The sequence below is a fragment of the Chrysemys picta genome, chromosome 5 (assembly GCF_011386835.1).
Source record: "Chrysemys picta bellii isolate R12L10 chromosome 5, ASM1138683v2, whole genome shotgun sequence".
Lineage (NCBI taxonomy): Eukaryota > Metazoa > Chordata > Testudines > Emydidae > Chrysemys > Chrysemys picta.
The window spans coordinates 36,147,232-36,159,580 of NC_088795.1; the positions used below are offsets into that span (position 1 = coordinate 36,147,232).

The 12,349-nt window shown below is 41.2% G+C and overlaps 1 protein-coding gene across 3 annotated transcripts in view; it reads left to right on the plus strand.

Moving 5' to 3' along the window:
* The window catches only part of ALPK1 (alpha kinase 1), an 86,341-nt gene that overhangs the window by 45,791 nt on the left and 28,201 nt on the right, over positions 1-12,349 (plus strand). For all 3 annotated transcript variants that reach the window (XM_065596228.1, XM_008170144.4, XM_042859905.2), the window contains exons 2-3: positions 934-1,113; positions 6,238-6,392. In XM_065596228.1, the coding sequence (XP_065452300.1) occupies positions 993-1,113; positions 6,238-6,392 (276 nt within the window). In that variant the 5' untranslated portion in view covers positions 934-992. The remainder of the gene's footprint in view (positions 1-933; positions 1,114-6,237; positions 6,393-12,349) is intronic.

The window sequence follows — 12,349 nt, forward strand, 5'->3', positions numbered from 1 at the left end:
CAGACTGCCAGCATGGAAAATTTCAGCCAAAATGGTTTACATTCGGCAAAGTTATAAGCAACTGAAAACAGGATCTTATAATGGGAAATGTCAGGCAATCCTAATAATAGGCAGTGCTACCAGCCCCTCCCATAATATAAAAAACAGTCCTCTTCCCCCTCTATGTTCTAAGGTGGCTGTTGTAGCTGAACTAATTCCATAGTTTTCTGTAATTTCAAACTAGATTTTTTGTGTATAGTTTGTCTATGTCACACTGTGTTGACAGCCATTGAAGCAAACACTAGTATCTCTAGATATAGATTCTGAAATCTTGAATGCCGGGAAAGATTCCTTTCAAGAGAATATTTAGAGAGAATATTGTATTGGGGGATTAGCAGCGTGTTGTGTTGATTAGAGAAGTTGCGGGGAGGGTGCATAAGAGAGAGCTGCATACTACGATGCCCATGAGTAAAAATTATACAGCCTAACTTTTCCCTGCAGGCTCCAGTAAGCATATGCCATGTCACCCAGCAAGTGTTTGAAAATGTGGCGTTTCACTGTAATTCTGTGTTAAAAGGTCTACAATTCAGTTCAAACTAAAAGCACTTGACTGCGTGAGTCTCCTAAGTGAAAAGGGATTCAGTGCACCCTGGCTAGTCACTGCACTGCTTGTGATTTTATGGCTCCATTGAAAAGCAAGCCCTTTCTCTCTGCTCTCTGGTACCTCAGAGATGTTTGCCTTGCACAGTTAGTCACAGAGACCCTGCAGTTATTTCACACACTCCTCTAATAAAGTCTTCCGTGGCTGTCATGTATTTCCCCTATTATCTCTCCCTGCTTGAGTCTCACAGATAATTGATGATGCTTTAGTTAATCATCTTCCCTCTCTTTTGTTCACCAGGTACCTCAGCCTTGAAGGGATCCTTTTCATTTAGAATTTGTGTCTTCTCCTAGGTAATTGATCACTGCTCACCCAGGGACGCCCAATTCGCAGCAGAGTGGGAGCAGGCATCATGAATAATCAAAAAGTCGTGGCTACACTGCTTCAGGAGTGCAAGCAAGCTCTCGATGTGCTCTCACCCAAGATGTCTGATGCATCGGAGGAAGACAAGAGAGAGTACCAGCAGTGCAAAGGTGAGGTCTCAACGAGAGGCCCCAGGAACAAGCCAGCAGATTGCTGTGAACTTCCTTGCCACAGTGACACATCCCCATCCCTGTCCTATTTTTCTTCTCCCAGCAGATGAGTGTCAGAAGATGACTGGATTTCTAGGACATGAATGGGATGTGGGCTACAGGCAGGCAGGGAAAGAAGCCCACTTTGTTGCAGTGAATTGCTGTCAGTTCCAATTTTAGGCTTCAGTAAACATGAGCCTATAAGGAACAGTTTAGTTTGGGAAGAACAATGCCCAAAAGTTTGCTGATGCACATAAATTTCAATTATTAAAAAAAAAAAGATGCAACTTCTGAATGCTGGCACTTATTTACTTTCCTTTCACTAGGAATTTGTCTGTTGCTTATGTATTTAACAGTTTCTCCTCATCAAAAAATCTCACCATTTGAATCTCTTTCTTGTAAAACATGCAACACCTCTACAAGTGGTGTTCCAAGAAAAACACTTGCAATATCCATATTGAAAGAATATCCTCTGCCTTTAATATTTGGAATAAATACATACAAAATGAGTGCTAAGATTCAAGAGTTTTTCATTGCCTGTCCTATGGAGAAGCTAGCATTTATTTCAGCATTGTGTGATGGTTGGTGTTTTGAATTATTTCAATTCCAGTGAAATTTAAATTTGTATTAGATATGAGAACCTGCCAAATGTTACTGTTAGTTCTAGTCAGTCTGTAATAAACTTTCTAAGGGGCTACCCAACCTTACACCATCATAGCTTTTATTTTTCACATAAAGAATTCTTTTGAGTTTTCATTACTGAATTCGTTTTCTGAGTGTCTTTCTTTCTGTCACCAGCTGGAGAGTATACCTATTCTGTTTTGCCACACAGAAAAATTACTCATGCCCTGAATACAAAGGAAAATATTAATAGTTGAATCTGAGATTTTTAAAAAGCCAAAACCATTTTTTTTTAATAAGAGTGCATGTGTTTCTCACCAACTAGTTCACTTGTCTGTAGTTGGTACTATATGCATTCAGGGCATTCTCCCCACTTTGCATGAGTGATTCAATCCTAATAATATTTAGTACATATTGACCCATTTTGTATTCTAGTCTGCTTGGAACAGATTTGCAAACCCATGATCTTACTGGGAGGTCAGCTGGCTATCAAGCATCTCAGTTAGTTTCTGAGCATGGTTGTGTTTGAGGGTGGTGGATAGGTTTCTGTTATAGATACGGGAAGATTTTTCTTTTTCTACAAAGGGTACTTTGTTTTCTCATCACAAATTCCTTTAAGCTTTATCACTCTTTAGAATGGGCTCTTGAACTCCTAATCAGGTAGCGCTTTCTTCTTCATCCTTCTCTTCTTCTTTTCTCCTATTAAATGCCACAAAGCATGAGAAATAATCAGCTTAGTTCCAGATAAGGTAAATCAGTGCCCTTATAGTTACTAAATTAGACATGGCCCTTCAGGTAAACTGCTTCAGGAAGTGAGTGATCAGAGACTGAAGTGAGGCTCAGGCTTTTCTTAGGAAAGGCTGCCATGGGCTGGCTAAAAGAAAAAAATCCACTTGCAATGGGGCAGTGATAATAATATTAATACCTAATCATAGTTGCTGTCTGTGTGTGTATTCTACTGGAGGGCACAGACTGCAGGTTGGCTGGATGATCTCAGACTGCAGATCCCCTTTCCTATGGCAGGTGGCTTTTAAACAGCAGTAACAATCAGATTGTGATATAACTGATTCATCAAGCCCACATGTGCTTCCAACAGAATGGCATTAGTACAGGGTCACTTATGGCAGCAGTTTGAGCCAAGGGGATTCTCTGAACACAAACGCTGGGGGGTTTTCTTCTCTCCCCTCCCCCAGACATTGCCTTTGTCAAACTGGTTTTCAGACCAAACATAGGAACAACTGAAAGCCAAACACACACAAATGGGGAAAAAAAGAATCCTCACCATACCTTACTTAAGGTTTTTTGTTTTGTTTATAAATCCTACAAATCAGCTTCAGTGTAGTTTCATCTCCTTCTTCAGCCCTCCTAATTAGCCGTGAATTTACATTGTTACAGTGAGAACACAGCCATGCCATAAAATCGGTGGTGCTTGGATTTTGGCTGAAGAGTGCAGAATTATTTATAGTTGCCACTGCAATATTTTGTGGTTCCATAGATGATGATACAATGCACACAATACAATAATTGTATTTATTGCAGTCACATCCAGAGGCTCCAGTAAGGATTGGAGGCCCATTGTACTAGGCACATTACAAATGCTTAAGAAGACCTGCTCCCAAAGACAACCTAAAAGACTCATTGACTTTCAGTGAGACTTAGGTTCGTAAGGCCCACATTCTCAAGGTACTTAGGCACCTTACTCTCATTGAAAACTCTCACTGATTTCAATGGGAGTAAGGTGCCTAAGTACCTTTAAGGATCTTGGCCTAAGTGCTCAAGTCACTTTAGAAAGTGAGACTAAAGTTCCCAAGTGACTTAGGTGCTTTTGGAAATTTTATCCTAAATTCTGTTTTAACTAACACAGCATTAAAGACATTTGGTTAAGATAATAGGAAAGAATTAGGCCTTATTCTATCCTTTGCTTTTTATTGCATCCAAATGGGAACAGAGTTCATCTGCGGGATCGGGGCCTAATTAAAATCAAATGTTTAATGCAAATTTAAATTTCACTGGAGTTGAGGGTAACAGTAATGGTCTTAGAGAGTCTGCCTACGAGTGTCCCAAACCACATTACTTATTACTTTTGTAATGCTTGATGCTGTTACTGTCCTCTAAATGTCGGTATTATTTAATTCAGTGTGCTTTTTTTTTATTGGGGAGGAGAGAGATGAGGAAGAAGAAAGGGAGAGAATGGCAACGTTGGGAAGTTGCAAGCAGTGAGGTGCAGCAAGTCAATATCAGCAACTGTTAAATCTATTAACTGCAAATGTCTGAGTCAAAGAAGTCACTCTGGCAGAAAAGTTGACTCTGGCATCTCTGCAGGTATTGCTTGCTAGCCTGCCTGACCTCTTTCTCCTTCTGCTGCTGTTGCTGATCTGGGCTGAAGGGGAAGCTGGGAGAAGCTTCTCTGCTGGAGTTGTCAGCCACATGGGACAGCCTGGGAGCGCACCAGCGTGGCACCTTCTGGGACTCAGGGTCTCCAAGCAGGCTCCAGCAGGCTCCTCGGCCAGGGGAAACTTCCTCTTTGTTTAAGGCTACTATACATAAAAAGGCAGGATCTTAGTTCTGTCCTCTTTGTGGTCAACCAAGTTTCCCTCAATCCTATTTATGTGTTACCACAATTGTTATCATAGAGTTTCTATTAGCACTGGAAAGAGGTGAGCATGCTACATAGCTGTCATCCCCTCTGACCATTCCATTGAGACACCTTTCCGTGCCTTCGCTCTCTGCCAGCCTGTGCAGCAGTGGGAATAATACAGTCAATGCCCAGACAGTGCTTCAAAACACTGGGGCATCCTGGCTGCTTGTGGGGTGCTAGCAACATATAACTGCAGTGCAATGTCACTTGAGTGAGATAATATGTGCAAAAATGTGGGCATAATTTTAAAGGCAACTTTTGAAAATTTGTCCCTGAATGTCAGGGCTTCCATCTTTTTCCAAGAAAAACTATTCTACAGCCCAATAGATCTCACTGTCAGTAAGTGGACTTTAATAAGGATAAGAAATGTGGGTTTTAATTTATTATCTCTAAGATATCACGATATTATAGAAATGTAGAAGTACATTTAACTCATTATCTCATTAAGTAATGATGATCTCAGAACAGGATTTTTCCTGGGGATCAATGACCAGCTGGGGCTAGATACGCAGCTGATGATTGCCATTAACCCCAGCTGGTCAATAATCCCTGGTTAATCCACTTTTATTAGCAGTGGGAGTCATAAAGTTCTGGTAGTTAGCACAGAGGTCTGAGAGTCATGAGACCTGGATTCATGCCTCATCTATTCTATTCCTAACTCTGCCACTGACTCACCGTGTGACCTTTGGCAAATCACTGAGGGGCTGAGCATGCAACATACCACTTGAAGTCAATGGTAGTGCTGGGTGCTCTTCACCTCTGAAAATCAGGCCTTTAACCTCACTGTGCAATACCCATTTTAAATAGGACTTAGAAATCCTCAGATGTAAGGCACTGCCAATGGGGAATTCAAAAGTGTAAAATTGGCCTAATTGTGCTTCCATTGAAGTCAGTGGTCCATTGGCTCCAGCAGGAGCAGAGTTAATCTATGCAGAACACTTCTGAAAATTCTACCCTATATGTTATGGAGTATTATTACTTCTAACATAAACTGAAAATGAAGCATAACAGTACAGGCACATATTGCCAGATCCTCAGCTAGTGTAAATCCATGTAGCTCCATGGACTTCAAAGGAACTACCCTACTGTATAGCAGATGAAGATTTGGTCCATGGATTTTCTGTATGGGTGATGCAGTTTCAGCTGGTAAATACAGGGCATTTGTAGAGAATTAATTCCCTGTGCCATACATCAGCCATTCAAATGGACTGAATAATTTTGTCTTCATTTTTCTACATAACTGAGTTTTATTACTCCTTTCACTGTGGTACTGGGAGTATGTGTGTGTGTGTGTGTGGGGGGGGGGTGATCCACAATTATTTCTATTACTGCAGCTTGAATAATTCATTGCCAATGACCTTTGTGGCAAATGTGGACATTGAAGAATTATTTAACAAACTTTCCAAGCCTTCTAATTATCTTAGTCCTTTTTAGTCATTAGCAGATTTCTAATAGTCTTTAGCAAATGGGATAGGTTTACCATGCTGTTGGTTGGGTTAATTCACTCAGCCAAAAACCTGTTCTTTGGGGAAAATGTTTCCTACGTTTCTTTCTCTAGTTCTTCACGCATAGACGGCCACCAAAGTGTTTTACTTCCTGCTAAAAACCTTTTTAATGTCTGGCAGCCCCAATTTACCTGCAGGGCATAGCAGAGCAACCGATGAGACGCACCCCTCTCATTATTACTCTTGTGACAAAAACCAACAGCTTGTAGTCCCTGAGAAGAGGTGCAGGCAAGGGAATGCTTTTTGCGGGTTAGATGCTACATCATAACACCAGAGGCTGAATTATCTGCAATTTCCTTACCTGCACTTTGACCTTTTCAGCTTCGCTCCCTGATGATCTAAGGACCCTTATTGAAGAGGCAAAGGAAATGAAGTGGCCCTTCGTGCCAGAGAAGTGGCAATACAAACAAGCCATAAGCCCAGAAGACAAAACAAATCTGCAAGATATGATCAGTGCAAGGCTGCATGAATTACTGGTATGAAGTTCAGCACACCTGTTCCTTTAAAATCTACAAATGCAATTCTTGAGTGTATAGTGCCCTAGTCCTCTATATTTACTGCTACACAGATGACACCATTCCTCACTGTAATTTAGCAGACAATGACTTTGTTAATGAACTAATCTGAGGAAGCAGCTATCAGAAAAGGGCCAATCACACACAAACTAGATATGGAACTCCCATCGCTTCCCTAGTTGAATTCCCCAGATGAAATGAGGTTCCGATTAGTATGAACAGCTTAGAATCATTCCTGTTGTGATTTTAATGAATCCATATCCTGGAGACAGTGGCTTTGTGCCATCACTCTTCATGGAGTACCTAATCTCTAGATACGCTAGACATAATGAAAGCTGGAAGGATAAAGGATAGTATTGCTGTTCAGAAACTGGGAGCCCAGTCCTGCTCCCATTGAAATTAATAGGAGTTCTTCCATTGATGTCAGTGTGAGCAAAATCAGGCCTTTCTGTTAGATTTCTGGGCTGTGGGCTAGCTGAGACTCAGACTTGAACTTGAGATCTAAGATGATGTTCACCCCCATTCCCAGCTGGCAACCCAATGAGAGCTTTTAAGTTGATTATTAAGAGACTCTCTTGCTGTGCCTGACAGTGGGGCAAAATAGCCTAACTCAGGATATGTCTACACTACCCACCGGATTGGCGGGCAGCAATCGATCCAGCGGGGATCGATTTATCACGTCTAGTCTAGATGCGATAAATTGACCCCCGAGCGCTCTCCCATCGACTCCTGTACTCCACCGCCGCGAGAGGCGCAGGCAGAACCGACAGGGGAGCGGCAGCAGTCAATTCACCACAGTGAAGACACCGCGGTGAGTAGATCTAAGTACGTCGACTTCAGCTACGTTAGTCACGTAGCTGAAGTTGCATAACTTAGATTGATTTCTTCCCCCCCCCGGGTAGACCAGGCTTCAGAGCACAGCACATAGTGGGGAAATGAGTCCCGGTGGACAATGCAGGAGGTTGGCATCAGAGGATACGTATATGCTGTAATTAAAAACCCATGGCTGGCCCGTGCCAGCTGACTCGGGTTTGTGGGACTCTGGCTAAGGAGCTGATTAATTGCAGTGTAGCTGTTCGGAGCCTGGGCTCTAGGACCCTGCGACGTGGGAGGGACCCAGGGCTTGGGTTGCAGCCCAAGCCTGAACATCTATACTGCAGTTAAACAGCCCCTTCGCCCAAGCCCTGCCAGCCAAAGTCAGCTGGCATGGGCCAGCCATGGGTGTCTAATTGCAGTGTAGACATACCCAGAAAGGCTCCAGGCAGGATATAGTGGGTGGAAGCAGTGACATCTCCATGTGTACAAATATTTTGCTACTGTATAATGGTACAGGAAAGAAAGTATCTAAAAGGACTTTGATAGTATTCCCTCAAGCAGAACTAATTATATAAATGGGCAGGAATATGCCTACAAGGAATGATTTGTTCATTAATTCAAAACAAAAACATAAAAATAACTTTACTTCATTTATGCTGTTTACTAATCTCTGCACTTGATGCATTTGGGGTAGGGATGGCCTTTCTTCTGTTTTCGCCTTGCACAATGGGGTCCTGATCCATGACTGGAGCTCCTAGTTGCTATGGTAATACAAACAATAAATTAATAATAATAGATTAGTCACTTTCACTTTATTAGCCTCTTTAACGTTCCAGTGATCTTGCACTACTGTGATGCTGTTGTGTTCACGTTTCCAGCAAAAGAGGAGAATGTTTAAATCCTCCCAGAAAACTTTGCATTGACATTTAAAATAAAATCCTGAAATACATATTTATATAATATTTTGTAAAACCTGATTTTGGAATTTAGTTAAATGGGGCTGATAGCGCAGAGTATGGACTCCTCACATGAGTGAGGTCATGTGGGATTGGGCCCTCAGTTTTGGGATGAAACTCCACAACAGAAACCTGCAAAAATGTTTCTGCATCATGCAAGAAACCCCTTTGATTTTAATGGGGCTTTTCACAAGAGTAAGGATTACTCACCCAAGAAAGGTTTTGTAGGATTGAGCCCTAAACAATCAATATCTGGTGCCTAAAGACCCAAGCCTGGAAGGTGATGGATAAGAAAAAACCCACTTTTTCTCCAGCCTTTTCCAGTTATAGAAATATCAAGTTTGCTTGTTTGTTTATTTTGAAGTCAAATGTGATATTTAGATTCATGGTGCCTGTTTAAAAACAGAGTTAAACTAAAGATGAGGGGACTCCAGTTTTCCTCTCACTTATAGTGAGGTACATCAGGAGTAGTGAGCAGAGTTACACTGGTGCAAGTGAAAGAGGAGTCAGGCCCAAGAGACCTGGGGAGAAATCCTGGCCCCACTGACATGAATGGCAAAACTCTTCTTGACTTCACTGAGGCCGGGATTCCATTCTTGATCTTGTATACGGTACTTCACTGGGAGTCAGGCCTGAGTACAGCCAACAAGTTTTGGATCCAGGAACTTCAATCATATTTTTTACACATCAGCACAAATAGCTTTAAAAAAAGAAAATTGGAAGCTTGACTCGCACCCCTTACATGTTACTAATAAGTGGGGAGTGTTTGCTTTTGTACGCTCCACTGATAAGAAGGATTTTATTGTAATTCTCAATTTATTTTGGTATTTTCTTTTTTCTCTTGGTGTGTGTGGCCCTAGACAGAAATTTATGGCAGAGGCCGACCTCCTTTACAATCCTCACAAAGCTTTCTAACTTTGGAGCACTTGTCTGCTCTCTCCCAGGATAAACACCTGCAGTAAACTCCCCAAGAAACCGGGATAGATAGGAGATTAATGTGGCTGTAATAGTGGAGCAGTGTTTTCAGCATTATGCCCGCTCCCCAGGTAGATGGGTCTTTTCCGAGATGATACCAATTATTTATTGCCGAAACATCTGTTGATAACTGCAGCTGCCCTTGTTAAACAAAGCATATCATGGGGTCATAGACTATAGGGACCTAAAATCCTACCGCATGCTAGTTTTAAACCATTCACCAATACCCCCTGAAATCCATGGGTTACCGTCTTCTTCAATGTTTCATCGTGCCGTTGAAAATACTTTGTAAACGCTGTGCTGCCCTTCCCCGTGTGCTTTGAAGTATTATTTCATCTTCATCGGTAATTTATATTCCAGTGCTATTGTACTGTGGGGAAAAAAGGGAAAACCTTTTTTGTTTTCCATTTAATTGTAGATCGACTGACATTTTGACCTGTATTATTAGTATTAGTCAGGAAAAGGGATTTTTTTCCTCCTTCTTCCCCCCCCCCCTTTTTTTTTAATTTTAAATAAAATTTCAAGGCAGAGCAAGAGCTCTTTGAATCAAAGGCTGGGGAGGGGGGAGAAGAATGAGGCTGAAAAGGAATGTTTACAGTTTGATGAGGAAAGATAAAAGTCTGAACAACTTTTTCTTTTTTAATGTGGAGGGCAAAGAGATAATTAAATTCTCTGAAAGAAAAATAAGCCTTCGTAGATATTGAGGAAAACCTTTTAACAATTTTCATCTGCGTTTATACTAAATTATTAAGTTTAGAATAAGTTCTTAAATTTAATGAACTAAGGTTTGTAAAGTACTTTGAGATCTTGAATGAAAGGTGCTTTATTACCATAGAGCGTTGTTGCTATTATGAAGCGCCAGATTTTGATACCCTTACTCATGTTGGGTAATGACTTATGTGGTGAATAGTTTGTTGATTTCTTGGTTCTACCCAAAGGGAGTAAGTGTATTGGAATTTGGTCCTCAGCATTTGGCTTATTCTCACATTTTTAAAACTGGTGTATCAGTTCCTGGCTGCTGCATCTGTAGGAGGCACAAAGAGTTTGTCTGACCTGTCAAGGTGAGACGGCTTCCACCATTCTTTTAAACTGCTCCACTTCGTATTTGTTTCGGAATTTTTGCTTTTCCAATATGACTAAAAGATTATTTCCCTCCCCCATGTTTTTTTTTTAAGTCCTATTTAGTCCAAATTCAATGGGAATCTTCCCTGCATCTCTTAGAAATGTCTTCTGATGAAAATTCACAGGCATATCCAAATGACCATCCCAATTTAACTGGCTCAACAAAGCGTTTCTCACATTTTTTAAACAGACAAACAGGTTTTTAAAGGAGTGGTCAGCTAAAAGTGAGCATATCCCCCAGCTAGTTACAGTGGACCTCATTCTGCAGGCTTCTTCAGCAAAAATTCCCATGAAGGGGGTATTTGAGCTGGGTAGAGACTTCAGGATGGAGCTCTCTATTTGTATCTAAAGCCAAAAAAATGTTCCAGTTGTCAGGAGATCCTAATGCTTCCAAACCCCAAACATGTGGAAGCGTCAGGATTTTTGTTTTACTCATAAGACTGCTTTTGTTTTCCTTTGTCAGACCATGGTAGCAACCTTAAATCTGGAAGGATTATGCCCTCTCCATAAGAAAACCACACACACCTGCAGGACTAAGACAGGTCTGCTGGCCCTTCAGTTCCAAAACCTGAGGCTTCTGCTGCTTATATTAGCCCTCTGAATGATCTCTGTTAGCTGTAAGCTATCAAAATGTCCCTATGTTCTGCTTCCAGCCTATAGAGGGCAACATGCCCACACACACACACACACACACACACACGTATGTGAGTAGTTTCATTGTGGGACAACTTTATGCTCATGAGCAGTCATCTTGTGAGACTACTCATGTGATTTAGTGATTTACTGGATTAGGGCCATACCCTGCGCTTACTGAAGTAAGTGACAAAAATCTCCCATGAGATTAATGGGAGCGGGATTGCACCGTGTTATATTAATTGTTGTATTTATTATATTAAATATTTGTAATGATCATGGACCAGGATCCTATTGTTCTGGGTGCTGTACAAAGACAGAACAAAAAGATAGTCCCTGCCCCCAAAGAGCAAGAGGGCAAATGGGTACAGATAGACAAGGAAGTAACGAGACAATACTGGTCAGCATAGTGGGCAGTGGTCTCATCGGCAGTCTAGCCATTGACAAGCTTTTTGTAGGCATCAGGGCAAAGAAGAGTTTCTCTAAACCATCCACAAGAATCATTAATAACTTTGCTTATTGAAAATCTGTTTTCTTTTTCAAATGTAGCCAGCATATGAGGTTTCAAGGAGATTTAACTACATGGAAAGCTGGAAGGGGTAAGAGCAAGCCAGTTTTGACTAGAGGGAGACCAACATTAAACAGAAGTCAATTTCAAGTAATGATCATTCTTTCTTATTATTAGAGTAGTATCAAGGGACCAGCCAAGATTGGGTCCACACATGGTGCTAGGCCCTGTACACACAAGTAGACAGTCCCTGTCCCAAAGAGCTTGCAGGTTAAATAGACAGGAGAAACACAGGGTGAGGGCAAGTGGTAAAACTCACAAGCAGAGTGAACAATGTGAAACAATATTTAATGACTGTTAACTAAAAATACATTTTCTGCCAGATTTAAAGAAGATATGTTAATTTATTTCTGTGTCCTCACAGTAAATGCGGCAATTTTCAGACCAAAACAATTTTCCAAGGCAAAGTTATTGGGAGACTGGGGGGAGGGAGTCTAAAATAAGCTATTGTAATGGGAAATAGTTGAACCTTAACTTCAGGAAAGCTTATTCAGTCCTTACATGGGCAAAATTCCATGAAGTTAATGGGAATATTCAAGTCAATGGGAATTGTGCCATAATGAGGACTGAATAAGCTTTCCTAATGACTTGACCTAATGAAATGTTTAGAGGCTAACATTAGAGAAACAGGCCTGATTAAGATGTCACAGGTGTGCTTGACACTTTAGAGATGGGAACCTTTGAAACAGCAGGAGCTGAGTATTTAGCTTTCTCCTTTTTGTACCTGTTGGTAAGGTAACAAAGAGCATTATAACCTAAAGCCCTAACTCTTGGCCCTGGGCCTTTAGCTGTCCAGACTGACCTTTTGCTACCTGACTTACGTTATAAGATATCCCTTAGTGATCCAA